The 19,636-nt window shown below is 44.0% G+C and overlaps 1 protein-coding gene and 1 long non-coding RNA gene across 16 annotated transcripts in view; one reads left to right on the forward strand and one right to left on the reverse strand.

The window, feature by feature from the left end:
- The window catches only part of gramd1ba (GRAM domain containing 1Ba), a 575,647-nt gene that overhangs the window by 319,724 nt on the left and 236,287 nt on the right, over positions 1–19,636 (reverse strand). For all 14 annotated transcript variants that reach the window (XM_069894571.1, XM_069894564.1, XM_069894574.1 and 11 more), the window contains one exon: positions 18,684–18,761. In XM_069894571.1, the coding sequence (XP_069750672.1) occupies positions 18,684–18,761 (78 nt within the window). The remainder of the gene's footprint in view (positions 1–18,683; positions 18,762–19,636) is intronic.
- LOC138741067 (uncharacterized) lies at positions 4,036–18,796 on the forward strand. Of its 2 annotated transcripts, none has more exons than XR_011343307.1 (3): positions 4,036–4,141; positions 5,358–5,499; positions 18,710–18,796. It is a non-coding gene; the product is annotated as an uncharacterized lncRNA (long non-coding RNA). The 2 variants fall into 2 exon arrangements; XR_011343306.1 differs by lacking the exon at positions 18,710–18,796 and adding an exon at positions 8,641–8,756.

Below are 19,636 nucleotides of genomic sequence, written 5' to 3' on the forward strand. Positions count from 1 at the left end.
CTCTGTGGTCTTCTTCAAAGGAGGTTGCTGCCCGCCGAACTGTGAGGCGCCAAGATGCACGTATCTGAGGTGATATCAGCCCACTGGCGGTGGTCAACGTGGCAGGCACCAAGAGATTTCTTTAGGTAGTCCTTGTACCTCTTCTTTGGTGCACCTCTGTCTCGGTGGCCAGTGAAGAGCTTGCCATATAACACGATCTTGGGAAGCCGATGGTCCTCCATTCTGGAGACGTGACCTACCCAGCGCAGTTGGATCTTCAGCAGCGTGGATTCGATGCTGTCAGCCTCTGCCATCTCGAGTACTTCGATGTTAGTGATGAAGTCGCTCCAATGAATGTTGAGGATGGAGCGGAGACAACGCTGTTGGAAGCATTCTAGGAGCTGTAGGTGATGCCGGTAGAGGACCCATGATTCGGAGCCGAACAGGAGTGTGGGTATGACAACGGCTCTGTATACGCTAATCTTTGTGAGGTTTTTCAGTTGGTTGTTTTTCCAGACTCTTTTGTGTAGTCTTCCAAAGGCGCTATTTGCCTTGGCAAGTCTGTTGTCTATCTCGTTGTCGATCCTTGCATCCGATGAAATGGTGCAGTCGAGACAGGTAAACTGGTTAACCATTTTGTGTTTTGTGTGCCCGATGGAGATGTGGGGGGGCTGGTAGTCATGGTGGGGAGCTGGCTGATAGAGGACCTCAGTTTTTTTCAGGCTGACTTCCAGGCCAAACATTTTGGCAGTTTCCGCAAAACAGGACGTCAAGCGCTGAAGAGCTGGCTCTGAATGGGTAACTAAAGCAGCATCATCTGCAAAGAGTAGTTCACAGACAAGTTGCTCTTGTGTCTTGGTGTGAGCTTGCAGGCGCCTCAGATTGAAGAGACTGCCATCTGTGCGGTACCGGATGTAAACAGCATCTTCATTGATGAGGTCTTTCATGGCTTGTTTCAGCATCAAGCTGAAGAAGATTGAAAAGAGAGTTGGTGTGAGAACACAGCCTTGCTTCATGCCATTGTTAATGGAGAAGGGTTCAGAGAGCTCATTGCTGTATCTGACCTGACCTTGTTGGTTTTCGTGCAGTTGGATAACCATGTTGAGGAACGTTGGGGTCATCCGAGGCGCTCTAGTATTTGCCAAAGCCCTTTCCTACTCATGGTGTCGAAGGCTTTAGTGAGGTCAACAAAGGTGATGTAGAGTCCTTTGTTTTGTTCTCTGCACTTTTCTTGGAGCTGTCTGAGGGCAAAGACCATGTCAGTAGTTCCTCTGTTTGCGCGAAAGCCGGACTGTGATTCTGGGAGAACATTTTCGGCGACACTAGGTATTATTTTGCCTGCAATGGAGAGCAGCGTGATTCCCCTGTAGTTTGAGCAGTCTGATTTTTCGCCTTTGTTTTTGTACAGGGTGATGAAGATGGCTGCATGCGCGATGGAAGGCTCGTTTCTTCTCTGGCCTGGACGGCTTTGCAAGGTGAGCCTGGTGGGCAGCAGCTCCTGGATTTCCTGGTTGTTTTCGTCGAACCAGTCCTTGTTTTTCCTAGAGGAGAAGCCCAGTACCTCTTCAGTGGATTGCAGTATGGCAGTCTTCAGCTGATCCCAGAGGGTTTCAGGGGACGAGTCCGTGAGGCAGATTGCATCCTCGAGCTTTGCTTTGAGGTTTGCCTGGAAGTTTCCTCTCACTTTGTCTGACTGCAAGTTTCCAACATTGAACCTCTTTCTGGGGGCTTTACTGTTCCTGGACTTTGGCTTGAAGTGAAGGTTGAACTTGCAGCGAAAAAGCCGGTGGTCAGTGTGGCATTCCACGCTGGGCATGACCCTGGCGTGGAGCACATCTCGTTTGTCTCTTTCTCGCACCAGGATGTAGTCCAGGAGGTGCCAGTGTTTGGATCGGGGATGCATCCAGGTAGTCTTAAGGCTGTCCCTCTGCTGAAAAAGGGTGTTTGTATTGACAAGCCACTGTTCTGCGCAGAGCTCAAACAGGAGGCGCCCGCTGTCGTTGCACTTGCTGACACCATGCTTGCTCAGGATTCCTGGCCAGGTTTCTGAGTCTTTGCCGACGCGAGCGTTGAAGTCGCCAAGGATGACAACCTTGTTGGCTGTAGGGGTGTGTTGAATGAGGTTGCGCAGATCAGTGTAGAACTTGTCCTTTTCTGCTGGTTCCGCCTGGAGGGTTGATGCATAGACACTGATGAGGGTGATGCGATGCTTGTTTTGAAGGGGGAGTCGCATGGACATGATCCGGTCCGAGTGGCCTGTCGGGAGGTTTTCGAGTTTGGAGGCAATGGAATTCTTGACCATGCAGCCTACAACAGATAGGCGTCGTTCATCCATAGGCTTGCCAGACCAGTAGAGTGTGTAGCCCACGCCGCGTTCTTGGAGGCTGCCTACATCTGCAAGGCGGACCGCTGAGAGCGGCTATGTCGATGTCAAGTCTGAGGAGTTCATGTGCGATGAGGGCAGACTGACGTTCAGGTCAGTGGCTGTCAGCCTTGTCTAGCATGGTTCTGATGTTCCAGCATGCTAGCTTGAGTTTGTGAGCATTTTTTGAGGGGGAAGACGTGGAGGGGGAGGACGTGGACATGTCCTCGGGCCTGCGCAAAGGAGCTTTTAGGTAGAGTGCAGTGTGCGCAGTACTGGCCCCACCCTTTATACCTATGGTCCGTGTGCCGTGGCCGAGCGAACTGAGACGTGGCAGTGAGGTCCTTGGGTCGTAGGTTTTATATCGGAATGGCCTTCTCCTATGCAGGTTTTTTACCCGGGCTGGAGGGGCTTGCCTCCCCTCCTAGGTCAGACCATACCTGGTCGCAATCCAACCTGTTGGCCTCCGTCTGCTTCACTCTGCCGAGGCCGGCGTCACCGTCTCTCCCTTGCTTCTGCCCGGACCGGGGCCTCCGCCTGCCTCACTCTACCGAGGCCGGGGCCGCCGCCTCCCCCTCGCTTTTGCCTGGATCGGGGCTGCCTCTGCCTACCTTCTGCTCGGACCGGGGCCGGGGCCGCCGCTGCCTTCCCTGTGCCCGGACCGAGGCCGCCACCTCCTTCTTTCTGCCCGGATTGGGGCATCCGCCTGCTTCACTCTGCCGAGGCCGGGGCCATCGCCTCCCCCTCGCTTCTGCCCGGACCCGGGCCTCCGCCTGCCTCACTCTACCAAATCGGGGGCCGTCGCCTCCCCCTCACTTTTGCCCGGATCGGGGCCGCCGCCGCCTACCTTCTGCTCGGACCAGGGCCGAGGCCACCACTGCCTTCCCTGTGCCCGGACCGGGGCCACCGCTTCATTCTTTCTGCCCGGACCGGGGCCTCAATGGAAGACCATGTTTTAGAGAAAACTACTGCAGCCCATTGTTCACTGGTGGCATTGGTGGCACCAATACCTACTATAGTTTTCCATTATATCCATCTTCTGAGCTAACAACTCTTGTGACTCTTTAACTTTTTTGTCACTTTCTTCAATTTTCTTCTCAAGTCGTTCACTTCCACTTCTACTACCATTTCTCGTTCTTCCACATTTTCTAATCTTTTCCCTACTTCTGTTATGACCAGCTCTATACTCACTTTTTCTTCTGTACTTTTCATTTTTCTTTTCATTTCTCTAAATTCTAGTGTCAACCATTCTTTTAATGCTTTCATTTGTTCTTGAATTTTTAAAATCTCTGTACTGTCCATTTATTTTACCTTCTATTCCTCTGTGCAGAGCTTGGTGTTCTTCTTCTTCTGTGTCTAGGGTTTGTGTCTTCTACTTCTCTTCCTTGGATCTGTGTCTCTTCTGACTTTCTTGTTGAGCTGCTTGCCTCATTTTGTTGGGTGTTTTTTTTCATGGCTTCTTGATGTTGGTCCTCTTCTTCTGGGCTAGTTATCTGTTCGGCTTCCTGTTGCTGTTTTTCTTTCTTATCACTCCCTTTCCTGTTGCTTTCCTCTTCTTCCAGTTGAGATCCCTGCTGTTGGGCATCTCTCAGCTGATCGCGTTGTGTAAGTTCACTCCACAGCTGGGCCCCCTCCCGTCAGTGTTTTCCTTTTCCTTGTTGTGCACATTGCGCACTTCTATTTGGCTCAGTGAGCCATTTTTGCAGTCCCGCAGTTGGGAGGTTGCAACCCTGCGGGGTCTCCACTAACCTCAAGGAGCGGGCTCCTCTGTCCACGGCAGGTCCCTGCTTCTTCATGCAGGTAAGATCTTCTCCTTTCTCTTCCGGCGTCTTTCCTTTTTTTCCCATTTTTGGTTTTTCCTTCTTAGGTGCCATTTTCTTTCTTTCTCCACAACTTTATCTTTTATTTGTTGTGTTTTGTGTTTCTTGAGCTTTGTATTTTCTTCACTTTTTTTCTTCTTTTCTGGAGAGGGCTGGTATTCACCTACTGGCCACTACTCCATCACGTGACTCGTCAGGCTACACTGTTTTGAAGCATTCCTGCAGGCCTCCTCTACCATTGTGCAATTGGAGGCCAACAACTTCAAGTGCTGCATTCCCAGTTCGGCACCCTGGTGTATTCCATGATCAGGGATACTACAAAGGACCAGGAAGCCATGGACATTCTCAATGGACAGTACCTGCGTAAAATCAATGTTGCCTACGCCAGACTCTTCCTAGTGACTCGAAAACAACAACCTGGTGAGTCCAATGCCGAATATCTTCAGCCCCTGCAAGCACTCAGCAGGGCCTGTAAATGCAAGGCTATGCCCGCCATGAAGTATACAGAGGACTGATCTGGGACACCTATGTCGCAGGGATCAGGTTAAACTACAGCCGACAGACTCCTGGAGAAAGAAGAGCTCAGTCTATGGAGAGCAGTTGAGCTGGCAGATAGGCTGGAGGTGGCTCTCCAGAACATGGAGGCCTACTCGTCCGACAATGTGGCCACCTCGTGGTTACCCGGATGCCACCATCTTGAGGCATAGTGCACCGTTTTTCTCTCACAGTACTACCAGTGAACCAGAAAATCTCCTTGGCATCCAGGTCGCACAGAGCGAATGTCCGGGGCTTCTGCATAGTAACTCCAATGGTGCAGGGTGCTGAATAGAAAGTTTTTGGTAATGTCCCAACTCTTTGCTGCTGTACAGTTAGGACTGGATTTTCAGTGTCACCCTAAAAGCATGACGATGGAGTTCAATGGGCTCCATCTGTAATCGGCAGTTTTTGAACCAGCAACTCTACCACTCACCACATACAACCTGTCCCCATCACTATTCGCCACCCTCACTTGGCCAATAGGTGTGCCTGACCTATTGTTATACATAACAATGGTTTACCACAGAGGCCACTCAAGTGTCAACATACTAGTCAAAGCATTAATCTGTTTTAAATAATTTAATCTTCTGAGACTGATCCTTGCTTCTGAAGAGGGCTTAAAATTGAATGATTTAGTCTCTATTCTTCTTCCTCTTCAGATTGCATACACAGTTGTAGAACACTTGCACGACAGAACACCTTCAATGACATGAGGACATCTCCCAAAAGACTGAACAGGCAATGAAGTACTTTTCAAAGTAATAATCACTGCTGCAATATTGAAAATTTGAACATACCAAGGTACCACAAATACCAATAATGATAATTCAATAACCCTTTCTAAAATCACTTAATTTAATAATGGAGCTGATTCAAAATTCTGCTCGCAGCTTTTCCATCTCTGACAAGCAACTTATCAAAATGATAAATGTTTTAAATATTTTTATTTCCTTGCAACAATGTGAAAGTATGAGCTTATTCATTAAGTCAAAGTTAGTTTCATATATAAATTATGAAAATTCATCAGTTGTCAGATTTTGGGGTCCATATTTTATGCTGCTTGAGTTTTAAACTGGTTATATCCCTCAATTTTAATTTGTCCGGTATACCAAGCTTAATCTTTTTATAAATTGAACATGTTAATGCTTTAGCTTTTTTTCTCCTTTTTTAAATATGGGCTCACTCTATTGTAACTTTTACTCTCTTCCTCTCAATATATTAACTGCATGACAAAACAAACCCCAAGCTTCTGTCTGTAGATACTTTTTAGTAGCCATCACTTGATAAAGCATTGTCAGTGAGAAATTATAAAGCCTCCAACAATAGCTCCACCACAGAGTTCAAGTAGGCCAAAGTCACCGACAGACTGCAAGGAAAAGTGGTGGGTGTGGGAGTTGGTCTGCAGAGTTTTCAGAGTCCGCGTCTCAGCTAATGACTGGCAGATTGGACACACCCAAATCCAAGAAAAATAGGGGTTGCATATCTTTAAGTCAGGTTCTGAGATGCAGTAAACCTGCCCAGTCTTCTGACCATCTGTTCCAGATGCTTTCATTTCCAGAATGATGTCTGAGGCAGGGTAGGAGAATAAATTGTCTTCAGAAGTATAAAAATTGTTTAAATTGCTTTTCTCCTTGAACCAAAAATATACAATTCTGTTCACAGACCTTACAAGTCAGGATTTTGTGTCTTGTTTGTAAGTCAGTCACAATATCTTTGTTAAGTTCGTCTCAACACTGAAACCAAATCTTGGAAATAAGTTAAGCATGGACTGTCAGCATAGATTGAAAGAAGGATGTGTTTGATGAACTTGAATAAGAGATAACAAGAGCAATGATAATTCCAAGGATTTCATCAAGGCATTTGATAACATCCCAAAGGCAGGTTATTCAGGAAAACAGCCAATTCGATTAAAAATTTGGCTCTAAGGGAGAGTCAATGGGACTTTATGTGACTAACAGGCCTTGTATAACAGAGGCCACAGGAGTCCTTAGTAGCTGAAGCTTCCCATGGTGTATATTAAAGATACATAACAAAGCAGTCAAAATGTTTTTTGAACATATAAATTATATCTCCTTCTGTAGCTTTCTCTGGAAGCTCTTACAGATATGCCCTGGATGAAAAATTTCTCCTCAGATCCCTCTTAAATCTTTTCATTCTTACCTTAAACCTGTACCTTTTAGTTGTACAATAGTCTACCCTGGGAAAAAAGATTGTGAACATTCACTTTATCCTTACCACTCATGATTTTACAAACCTCTAGGTCACACATGTCAAACTCAGGCCCGCGGGCCAAATTTGGCCTGTGATATAATTATATTTGGCCTGCAAGTCCATATCAAATATGTATTAGAGCTGGCCCGATGGCTGCCGCGCCAGTATAGCGCATGCACAGCTAATACTACAAATCCCAGAATGCTTTGCAAATGCATTGGCGCCGGCCCATCAGCACGCTAATCGCCCCCACCTCCTCTCTTTACTTTCATTGGAATCTGCGACCTGTCGCCCAACTCACATGTAATAAACCCCTTACGAAAAATGGCCAAACGAAAGACAGAAAACAGGACCTTTCAAGACAGGTGGGAGGCAAACTCTGACCCCAGAGTTTGATGAACTTGCATCTAAGAAGAGATGCCAAGTATCTGGTTTAGACCCAGGTGCATCAGAGTAAATCACAATGTAGCAAGCTAAGCTTGGATTAATATTTTCTTTGGTTAACTTTGGACTGTTCATAGTTGAAAGATTGGATTTTCATTGAAGCAAGTTGTTATTTTTTTGACTTGTTGGCTTGTGAAAAAAAATACATTTAAAAGGATCTTAAAGGCTATAGAGAAATATTATTTATTGAATATTTTATTTCTCATTTGTTAATGCTTCTTCTGGAAAGAGTTTAACCAAAACTATTACTAAACATTTATTTTAATAAGACAAAGTTTAACATTACATATGTTGAAAGATGAGAAAACATGCAGATGTTGTTGAAAATTTTCAATAAATATTTAGTTTGGCCCACGACTTAGTCCAAGTTTTTAATTTTGGCCCTCTGTGAATTTGAGTTTGACACCCCTGCTCTAGGTCATCCCTCCTACACACCACAGAATAAAGACCCAGCTTATCCAACCTCTCCTTACAACTCAAGTCTTCCTGTTGCAGCAACATTCTGGTGAATTTCCTCCGCACCCCTTCCAACTTTAGGATTCCTTCCTGTGACTGGGGGACCAGAACTGCACACCAAATTTCAATGGTCTCACCAACACCCTCTAAAACTGTATCATGGAGGTACTCAATACCCTGCTCAATGAAGCCAAGTGTGCCAACTGCCTTCTTTAATACCCAGTCCACCTGAGTCACCACTTTCTTGCACTTATAACACTATGTCTCTGTGTTCTATCATACTTTCCAGGGCCCTGGCATTTACTGTGCAAGTCTTATCCTCTTTTGACTTGCAAAACTACAATATCTCATACTTTTGTCACTCCTTGACCCATCTTCTCAATTGTTCTACATCATGCTGTAAACTTAGGAGGTACTCTTTCTCACTGTCCACAAGATCAAAATCACAAATTTGATGTTATCTGCACATTTTTTAATCACATTAACTACTTTGTTATCTACATTGACAATAACATTAACATCTCCTGTTTTGACTGCTTTCTGAGACCAAGGTAGGGTGCAGGTATGAACAATTGCAAAGAAAAGCAAGAGGAAGTACTCCAAGAGGGAGAGAAATAAGTGAGGGTAAAAAACTGATTACTGAAGCTTCGAGTGAAGGAACTGAAGCTGGAAACAAAATGGCTTATGAAGAACACTGAGCTAATTAGAGAACCAGGTTAAAAACCAAACAAAGCAGCACTGAGAGGAAAGATCACATGATCAACACCTGTAAAGTATTGATGAGAATACAGAGCTGAGACAGCTTTATTGTGAAACTAACTTCATTTACAGAATCAGCAAATAGGTGCTTTGTGAGCCAAGATGGATTGGGCTGCTGTTGCTCGGAGGGCAACAGAGTCGGCGTTTCCCAAGGTGACTGTTGGAGGAGGGACGAGGAGAGACTGCTAGAGCAGTAAGTATTTAAATTCTTGATTTAGCTTCGCGGGCCTAGTTGAATTGGGATGCTGCTGCTTGGAGGGCAACAGAGTCGGCGTTTCCCAAGGCGACCGTTGGAGGAGGGACGAGGAGAGAATGCTAGAGCAGTAAGTAAATTGCCTGAGGGCCAATAAAATAAAAGGAGTGAAAGGTGAGGGAGCAGCCAGCGAGGAGCGGCTCAGTGAGTGAGTGGGGCAGTGAAGGAGTGGAGACTTGAGACTTTGGCTCGAGAGACTTAGGCGCAGAGAGGCTGAGTCACAGGTAAAGGGGTAAGTCTCTTTTTTTCTTTTTTCATTTAACTCAATATTAGGCGGTCATTTTAGAAATGGCAGGTGAACTCAGTCCCGTGCCATGCTCCTCTTGTGCTATGTGGGTGACTGACCATGTCCCTGGACACTACGTGTGCAGGAAGTGTGTTCAGCTGCAGCTCCTGATTGACCGCATGACAACACTGGAGCTGCACATGGACTCGCTCTGGAGCATCTGGGATGCTGAGGATTTGGTGGATAGCACCTTTAGCGAGTTGGTCACACCACAGCTTCAAAGAGTTGAGGGAGATAGGGACTGGGTGACCAAAGGTAAGAGTATGAACAGGAAGGTAGTGCAGGAGTCTTCTGTGGTCATCTCCCTGAAAAACAGATATTCCGCTTTGGATGTTGTTGGGGGAGATGGCCCATCAACAGAAGGCAGCAGTAGCCAGGGTCAGGGCATTGTGAGTGGCTCTGCTGTGCAAGAGGGCCGGAAAAAGAGTGGTAGGACAATAGTCATAGGGGATTCAATTGTACGGTGAATAGACAGGATCTTCTGTGGCCGTAAATGGGATTCCCGGTTGGTGTGTTGGCTCGCGGGTGCAAGGGTCAGGGATATCACAGAGCGGCTGCAAGGCATTCTGGATGGGGAGGGTGAACAGCCAACTGTCGTGGTCCATGTTGGTACCAATGACATAGGAAAAAAGTGGGATGAGGTCCTACAAGCAGAATTCAGGGAGCTTGGAAGGAAGTTAAGGAGTAGGACCTCTAGGGTAATAATCTCTGGATTATTGCCAGTGCCACGAGCTAGTCAGAGTAGGAATTGCAGAATAGATAGAATGAATATGTGGCTTGAACAGTGGTGTAGGAGGGAAGAGTTCAGATTCTTGGGGCATTGGAATCGGTTTTGGGGCAGATGGGATCAGTTCAAACAGGACGGTCTCCATCTGGGCAGGGCCAGGATCAATGCCCTCGGGAGAGTGTTTGGTAGTGCTGTTGGGGAAGGTTTAAACTAATGTGGCAGGGGAATGGGATCAGGAGTAGAGAGACGGAGGGGTTTAGTATGAGGGAAGAAGTCAGAGATAGGAGGGTGAAAAGCAAAAGAGGCGGGCAGGTAACAGGGCAAAAAATGTAAAAGGGCCACTTTACAGCATAATGGTGATAGGGTTAAGGCTCTGGTAAAAACAAGCTTGAAGGCCTTGTGTCTTAATTCAAGGAGTATTCGTAATAAGGTGGATGAATTGAATGTGCAGATAGCTGTAAATGACTATGATATAGTTGGGATCACAGAGACATGGCCTCAAGGGGACCAAGGCTGGGAGCTTAACATTCATGGATTTTCAATATTCAAGAGGGACAGACAGAAAGGAAAAGGAGGTGGGGTAGCATTGTTGGTTAGAGAGGAGTTAAAAGCAATAGAAAGGAAGGATGTTAGCTTGAATGATGTGGAATCAATGTGGGTCGAGCTGCAAAATGCAAGGGGGGGCAGAAGACATTAGTGGGAGTTGTATATAGACCACCTAACAGTAGTAGAGAGATTGGGGATGGCATTAAACAGGAAATTGGAAATGTGTGCAACAAAGGCAAGGCAGTTATAATGGGTGACTTTAATCTCCATATAGACTGGATGAATCAAATTGGTAATGGTTCTGATGAGGACGATTTCTTAGAAGGTATACGGGATAATTTTCTAACACAGTATGTTGAAGAACCAACGAAGGACCAGGCCATTCTAGACTGGGTTCTGAGTAATGAGGAAGGGTTAGTTAACAATCTTGTTGTGCGAAGCCCTTTGGGCAAGAGTGACCACAATATGGTAGAATTTTACATTAGGATGGAAAGTGACAGGATTAATTCTGTAACTCAGGTTCTAAACTTAAAGAAGGGTGACTTTGAGGGTATGAGACGCGAATTGATTAAGTTACATTGGCAAATGTTACTTAAAGGTTTAACTGTAGAAAGGCAATGGCAAGCATTTAAGGATCACCTAGATGAAATACAGCGTTTGTTCATCCCGGTTTGGAAAAAGAATAACTCAAGGAGGGTAGTACATCCTTGGATAACAAGGGAAATCAGGGAGAGTATCAAGTGTAAAGAGGAAGTGTATAGACTAGCCAGGAAAGACAGAATACCAGAGGATTGGGAGAAATTCAGAGTTCTACAGAGGAAGACAAAGGGATTAATCAGGAAAGGCAAAAGAGATTATGAGAGAAAGTTGGCAGGGAACATAAAAAATGACTGCAAAATTTTTATAATTATGCAAAGAGAAAGAGTCTAGTAAAGACAAATGTGGGTCCCTTGCAGTCAGAAACAGGTAAATTGGTCATGGGGAACAAGGACATGGCAGACCAATTAAATAACTACTTTAGTTCAGTCTTCACTAGGGAAAATATGAATAATCTTCAGGAAATAATAGGGACCATGGGGCTAATGTGATGGAAGGACTGGGGAAAATAAGTGCAAGTTATGAGGTTGTGTTGGATAAATTGAAGGGATTAAAGGCAGACAAGTCCCCAGGGCCAGATGATCTGCATCCCAGAGTGCTAAAGGAAGTAGCCCATGAAATAGTGGATGCATTGTTGATAATTTTTCAAAACTCTTTAGATTCTGGAGTAGTTCCTGAGGACTGGAGGGTGGCTAATGTAACTCCACTTTTTAAAAAGGGAGGGAAAGACAAATCAGGGAATTATAGACCGGATAGCTTGACATCGATAGTGGGGAAAATGTTAGAGTCAGTTATTGAAGATGTGATTGCGGCACATCTGGAAAGTGGTGAATTCATTGGTCAGAGCCAGTGTGGTTTTATGAAGGGAAAATCGTGTCTGACTAATCTTATTGAATTTTTTGAGGATGTAACTAGTAGAGTGGATAGGGGAGAACCAGTAGATGTGGTTTACCTGGATTTTCAGAAGGCTTTTGATAAGGTCCCACACAGGAGATTACTATACAAACTTAAGGGACACATTTAGGGGATATGGTATTGAGGTGGATAGAGAATTGGTTGACAGATAGGAAGCAAAGAGTAGGAATAAACAGGTACTTTTCGGAATGGCAGTCAGTTACTAGTGGGGTACCACAAGGCTCAGTGCTGGGACCCCAGTTATTTACGATATATATTAATGATTTAGATGAGGAAATAGAAAACAGCACTTCCAAGTTGGCAGACGACACGAAGCTGGGTGGGATTGTAAGCTGTGTAGAGGCTGTTAAGAGTGTGCAGGGTGACTTGGACAGGTTGGGTGAGTGGGTAAATGCATGTCAGATGCAATATAATATGGAAAGAATGGGAGGGCTGAGTACTATCTTAATGGTATCCAATTAGGAAAAGGGGAGATGCAAAGAGACCTGGGTGTTGCTGTGCATCAGTCATTAAAAGTGGGCATGCAGGTGCAGCAAGCAGTAAAAATGGTGAATGGTATGTTGGCATTCATATCAAGAGGATTCGAGTACAGGAGCAGAGAGGTATTGATGCAGTTGTATAGGGCCTTGGTGAGACCTCACCTGGAGTATTGTGTTCAGTTTTGGTCTCCTTATCTGAGGAAGGACATCATTGCCATGGAGAGAGTGCAGAAAAGGTTTACCAGCTTGATACCAGGGATGGCGAGACATGCATATGAAGAAAGGCTAAAACGACTGGGCTTGTACTCACTGGAGTTTAGACGATTAAGAGGAGATTTAATAGAAACGTTCAAAATTCTTAAAGGATTTGACAAACTAGATGCAGGAAGATTGTTCCCAATATTGAGCAAGTCTAGAACCAGGGGTCACAGTTTAAGGATAAAGGGGAAGTCCTTTAAGACTGAGATGAGAAAGAATTTTTTCACTCAGAGGGTGGTGAATTTATGGAATTCTCTACCACAGGAAGTGATTGAGGCCAGTTCCATAGCTTTATTTAAGAGAGAGTTAGATTTAGTACTTGTGACTAGAGGGATCAGGGGGTATGGAGAGAGAGCTGGAACAGGGTACTGAGTGGATGATCAGCCATGATCAAAATGAATGGTGGTGTAGGCTTGAAGGGCCAAATGGCCTACTCCTATACCTATTTTCTATGTGCTGAGGAAGTGAGTGATGAATGGCAAAGTAGTGATTACTGCCATCTTACAGTAAAAGTCCTAAAATCTGGTCTGCTCAGGGATTGGTTCAGTCCATATTTTTGGATTTTCAGGATTCTTGGCCAGTACTTTTTAAATTAAAATTTAAGGAGAATAAAGAAGATATGAACAGATAAATTTTGATAGTTTAAACCTTTTTGCACATAAAATACAAAGTACAAAAAAACAAATATTTATTCATTCAATTCCACAACTTATGTGCATCTTGAGTGCTTATGAACATACGCACATAAAAGCCCACTCAGTTTAAAAAGTTTGAGAGTTTTTGAGGTCGGAATTCTCAGGTGGTCCAGATTTCTGGCATTTGGATTTTTGGACTTCTACTGTATTTACTTTACCTGATCCTGGAAGGCCAGTTGTGAAGGAAGCTCAACCTTGGTGAAGGATCATGTCTAAGTTAAGAATGGTTAAAAAAACAAAGAAGATATGTTTTGTTTATACAGTCCACAAATGAGTGGCAGGTTAAATTGCTAATTTCAGGATATTAAGGATCCTGACCCTGTGTGAGAACAAAGAAAATCTTCAGAGGATTAAATCAAAACTCATGTTAATGGGCAAAATGTAACATCGGAACTCAGAGAAGACTGTGAACTGCATGAGTGAGCTTGGCTAGTTCCTATTACATAGTTAGTATTTAAATCCAAACCATGAGGTTTGTGGCTTAGTACGAGTGATAGATTGGAACAATGATTCAAATGTGGTTATTGGAAGTTAGCTGTAAATTGAATGCCATTAAACAGTTGTAAGTTGTACAGTACTAAAACCTGGTTTAGAGTCCTTTAACTCGAATTCGACAATAGAGGTAATAGGATCACAAGATCGCAAGATAAAGGAACAGAAGTAGACTATTCGGCCCATTGAGTCTGCTCCACAACTCCACCCTGAGCTAAACCATTCTCATATCTAGTTCCAATTTCCGGCCTTTTCCCCATATCTCTTGGTGCCCTGACTATTTAGATACCTATCAATCTCCTCCTTATACTCCCTCAATGATAGGGCCTCCACAGCTGTATATGGCAATGAATTCCTCTGTTGACAGGAAAAAAAATGGTGGGCAGCTGGAGCTACTGTAATGGCAGTACAGATGCTGGTGCAGACCCACAGAGAGCGGGGAGCAGTTACAGAGCTCCCATGGGGTCCAACTCTCCAGTCTGACTACCATCAGCTCTGCACAGGCTTCAAATGGCCTGTTAAAGGAGCTGACATGGTTTATTTTAAAATCCGGAGAATCCCAAGTTGCTGGAGCAGATGATCAGCAGTGGCCATAAAGGGCTGCAGACTACGGGGAAGTGGAGGACTGGCGCAGGGCACCAGAAAATGGGGAGACCACTCCCCTGTTTGAGAAAGAAAAGCAGAGGTGATGACCAATGGCACCGAACCAGTGAGGGGCTCTGTTTTATTACGAGAAAATAATCATGAATCTTGAATCTAAGGGATGGAGTTAGGAAAAGGGAATAGAGTGAGGGAGGTTAAGGGAGGAAGTTCAAGATGGGTGAGTTACGAGGGAGCAGGTTGTTCACAGTGCATTTATCTGTGTTAAAAGTGTGTGTACGCCTCTATGTGCGTGTGCCTGTGTGCATGTGTGTGCACATGCATGTAATTATGTGTGTCTCCCAATTTTGTTTATAAGAGTTACCCCACTTTCTCACAGAAATAATTTCTTCTGTCATGGCCACCTCATGTTAAAACAAATATCGCACACACATCTGCCACTTGTCAGTAGCTGGATTGACAGCACAATTCCTTTATCAGTCTCCTTTTTATTGGACCATATCAAGAATAGAAACATAGAAAATAGGTATAGGAGTAGGCCATTTGGCCCTTCAAGCCTACACCGCCATTCATTATGGTCATGGCTGATCAGTACCCGGTTCCTGCTTTCTCCCTTTACCCCTTAATCCCCTTGGCCACAAGGGCCAAATCTAACCTACACTTAAATATTGACAGGGAACCAGCCTCAACTACTTCCTGTGGCAAAGAATTGTACACATTTACCACTCTCTGAGAGAAGAAATTTTTCCTCATCTCAGTCCTAAAAAATTTCCCCCTTATCCTTAAACTATGGCCCCTGGTTCTGGTTTCTCCCAGCATTGGAAACAACTTTCCTGCGTCTAGTCTGTCTAAATCCTTAAGAATTTTACATCATATGTGAGTCCCTCCATCCTCGATATCAGCCCAGTGAACCTTCTCTGCACTCCCTCCAAGGCAAGGATATCCTTCCTCAGATAAGGTGACCAAAACTGCACGCAGTACTCCAGGTGTGGTCTCACCAAGGCCCTGTACGGCTGCAGCAGAATCTCCCTACTCCTGCACTCAAATCCTCTCACTATGAACACCAATATACCATTCACCCTCCTCACCGCCTGCTGCACCTGCACGCCCACTTTCAACGACTGATGCACAGCAACACCCAAGTCTCGCTGCATCTCCTCTTTTCCTAAACAGATACCATTTAAATAATAATCCTCTTTCCTGTTCTTACCTCCAAAGTGGATAACCTCGCATTTATCCACATTATACTGCATCTGCCACGTCCTGGCCCACTTGCCTAACTTGACCAAATCACCCTGCACTCTACTAGCATCCTCCACACAGCTAACCCTGCCACTCAACTTCATATCGTCTGCAAATTTCAAGATACTGCTATCTAATTCCCACATCTAAGTCATTGATTTATATCATAAATAACTGCAGCCCCAGTACTGAGCCCTGTGATACCCCATTAGTCACTGGCTGCCATTCTGAAAAGAATCAATTTATTCCTACTCTTTGCTTCCTGTCCCTCACCAATTTTCTATCCACCTTAATACCATACCTCCTATACCGTGCTCTTTAAGTTTATACTCTAGTCTTCTGTGTGGAACCTTATCAAACACTTTACTAAAGTCCAGATATACCACATCCACTAGTTCTTTCCTATCCACTCTACTGGTTACATCCTCAAAAAACTCAATTAGATTCATCAGACATGATTTCCCCTTCACAAAACCATGCTCACTCTGTGCAATGATACCATTACTCTCCAAATGTATTGCAATTGCATTTTTAATAACCGATTCTAGCACCTTCCCTACTATCGATGTCAGGCTAACTGGTCTGTAGTTTCCCGATTTCTCTCTCCCTCCCTTCTTAAAGAGTGGGGTTACGTTGGCCACCCTCTAATCCTCAGGAACTAATCCAGTATCCAAAGAGGTTTGAAACATTATCACCAATGCATCCACTATTTCCTGGGCTACTTCCTTCAGCACTCTCGGCCCCGGGGATTTATCTGCCTTTAATCCCTGCAATTTAACTAATACAACTTCTCAACTTACAATTATTTCCTTTAGTCCCTCTGTCACAATAGATCCCCGATCCTCAATAATTTCCTGTAGATTAGTTATGTCTTCCTTGGTGAAGGCAGAACTAAAATAGTCATTCAAACAGACTGCCATACCCTTATTCCCCATGATCAACTCACCCGTTTCTGTCCGCAACAGACCCACATTTGTCTTAACTAATCTCTTTCTCTTAACGTATCTATAAAAACTTTTACAGTCATTTTTTATGTTCCCTGCCAGTTTCCTCTCATAATCCCTCTTACCATTCCTAATGAATCCTTTTGTCCTCTCCTGCAGAACTCTGAATTTCTCCCAATCATCAGGGATATTATTCTTTTTGGCTAATTTGTAAGCTCTTCTTTGGATTTGACATTCTCTCGGATCTCCCTTGTTAGTCACAGATGCGCTACCCTCCTCGATTTATTCTTCGTACAAACTGGGATGTACATTTTTCTGCACTTGCTCCAAGCTATCCTTAAACGACTGCCATTGCATTTCTACTGTTAGTCCTTTAAGTACCATTTGCCAATCTATTTTAGCCAATTCACATCTCATACCATCAAAGTTACTCTTCGTCAAGTTCAAATCCTTTGTATCCGTATCAACTCTGTCACATTCCATCCTAATGAAGAATTCCACCTTATTGTAGTCACTCTTGCCCAAGGGATTCCTCACAACAAAATTGCTAATTAACCCTTCTCCATTACTCAATACCCAGTCTAGAATGGCTCGTTCCCTCGTCGGTTCCTCAACATGCTGATTTAGAAAACAATCCTGCATACATTCTAAGAAATCCTCTTCAACCTTACCCTTACCAATTTGGTACACCCAATCTACATGTAGATTAATGTCACCCCTTACAACTGCCGTCCCTTTGTTGCATGCATTACCAATTTCCTTCATGACTCCTTCATTAACCTCACTGCTACTGTTAGGTGGCCTGTACACTACTCCCACTAGCATCTTCTGCCCCTTCGTGTTTCGCAGCTCTATCCATATGGATTCCACATCCTCTACACTGATGTCCTTCCTTTCTATGGCATTCACCTCTTCCCTAACCAAAAAGGCTACTCCACCTCCTTTTCCATTCGGTCCATTCCTCCTGAATGTTAAGTAACCCTGAATGTTAAGCACCCAGTCAAATTCTCCCTGAAGCCACGTCTCTGTGATCCCAACTATATCATAGTTATTAATAGTTATCTCCACATTCAATTCATCCTCTTTATTACAAATGCTCCTTGCATTGAGACATGAGGTCTTCAGCCTTTCTTTAGCCACATTCTTATCCCTTTTACCATTATGTAAATAAATAGCTCTTTTTGATTTTCCTCCCGCTTTTACTTGCCTGCCACTAATGCTTTACACCTTGCTACCCTTTGCTTCTATTCTCATTTTACAGCCATCTGACTCTCTGGATTTGGTCCCATTCCCCTGCCACATTAGTTTAAATCTTCCCCAACAGCGCTTGCAAACAAACCCCCAAGAACATTAGTCCCAGCCCTGCTCAGATGCAGTCCTGTTTGTACCAGTCCCATCTGCCCCAGAACCGGTTCCAATGCTCCAAGAATCTGAAACCTTCCCTCCTACACCACCTTTCAAGCCACAAATTCATTCTAGCTATCCTGTTGTTCCTACTCTGACTAGCTCGTGGCACGGGGAACAATCCAGAGATTGTTACCTTTGAGGTCCTACTCCTCAATTTACTTCCTAAATCCCTAAATTCATCTTGTAGGACCTCATCCCTTTTTTTTCCCTATGTCGCTGATACCGATATGGACACAACAGCTGGCTGTTCTCCCTCCCCTTCCAGAATAGTAAATTTTCTTGAGAGAACTTCCAGAAAATTTGCTCGCAACTGAATATTTTGCTTGTGAAATTAAGAGCAACTTAGAAAGCAAATTTTCTATTTCAGTTAGATCTCAATTCCAAAGAAATATATTCATTCTTTGAGAATGTACCATCCTAATACATTACTGCCCCTTCACAATTCAAGACCAAAGTCACAATACATTGTATAGTATATGCAAAGATCTGCAATGTTCAAACGTTTGCCCTAATGTGGTAACATGGATCATTAAAATTAGTAAATTAGTTCAGTTTTCCAAATAAATTATTTCTCTGAGTTGCACCATAATCCAGATATCATTGATATATATTATGGAGTTTGGGAAGAAAATGCACTATAACTGAACTTCAACAAATTTTGAGCTAATACTTACCTTTCCTCTCGAATATATGGGGTCAGGAACCGAGAAGAGTCATCGTCATGGCTACTTTGTTGACTACTCTGCTGGCTGCTGAAGATTGAAAAGGAATCATTAACCACAAACAGTAAAAGTAGCAGCACTTTTTAATATTAATATTTTTAAAATCAAAAGTAATTTTACTCTGAATAGTTGACGTCAGAAATTGTTGCTTTTCTTCCTCAATGACCTCCCAACTATCACCCTCCATCAAAATAAACTGCAAATTCCCTTCCTCATCTTTAAATGTTAAAGTGGTTGATAGAACAAAATCACTTTGTTAACTGACTTGGAATTACAAAAAGCTCAGCACCTATAAGCATCATTGTTGCTCCAAAATTAATTCCTGGTATTTAGCACTCATTAAATTTACCTATTATTTTTTTAAAACTGATAGAACAGTTACATCAGGATAGACCATGAGATTTTACAGCCTGGCTGGATTTTTATTTAACCTGAAGAAATACAGGTGCCTAACCTTGTATCCGGAATTGTCGGGACCAGAAACCTGCTGTTGTTTGGAATCTTCCAGATTTTGTAATCATTTTGATTTTAGTGTCTTTAAGCAAATGCCTCACACCTAGCCCCTGTCATCTGCCCCCACCCCCGGCCATTCGTTTCCTCCAGCTGTCTGTCCGTTGCCCCCCCCCCCCACCTCCCCACCCACCAGGGCCAGTGCCAAACTATTTTGCTGGTTTTTAGAGGTTGCCGGTATTTGGAATTACAAAAGTTAAAAATAGATAAAGCAGCTGTTGAAATGTTCCTGCTGCAATGAAAGCTGGGCAATAACAACTTCTCTCCAAAAGCCTCAGCTTTCATGTACGAGATTCAGTGTTCAAAAATTAAGTCAAGGACAAAAATCTAAAATGTTCTTCCCACTGTAGGGAAGCTAAGATGTCTGTAAAGAGGGAAAACAACTGCACGCCAGA

Source organism: Narcine bancroftii, chromosome 8 (genome assembly GCF_036971445.1).
Source record: "Narcine bancroftii isolate sNarBan1 chromosome 8, sNarBan1.hap1, whole genome shotgun sequence".
NCBI classification, from domain to species: Eukaryota; Metazoa; Chordata; class Chondrichthyes; order Torpediniformes; family Narcinidae; genus Narcine; species Narcine bancroftii.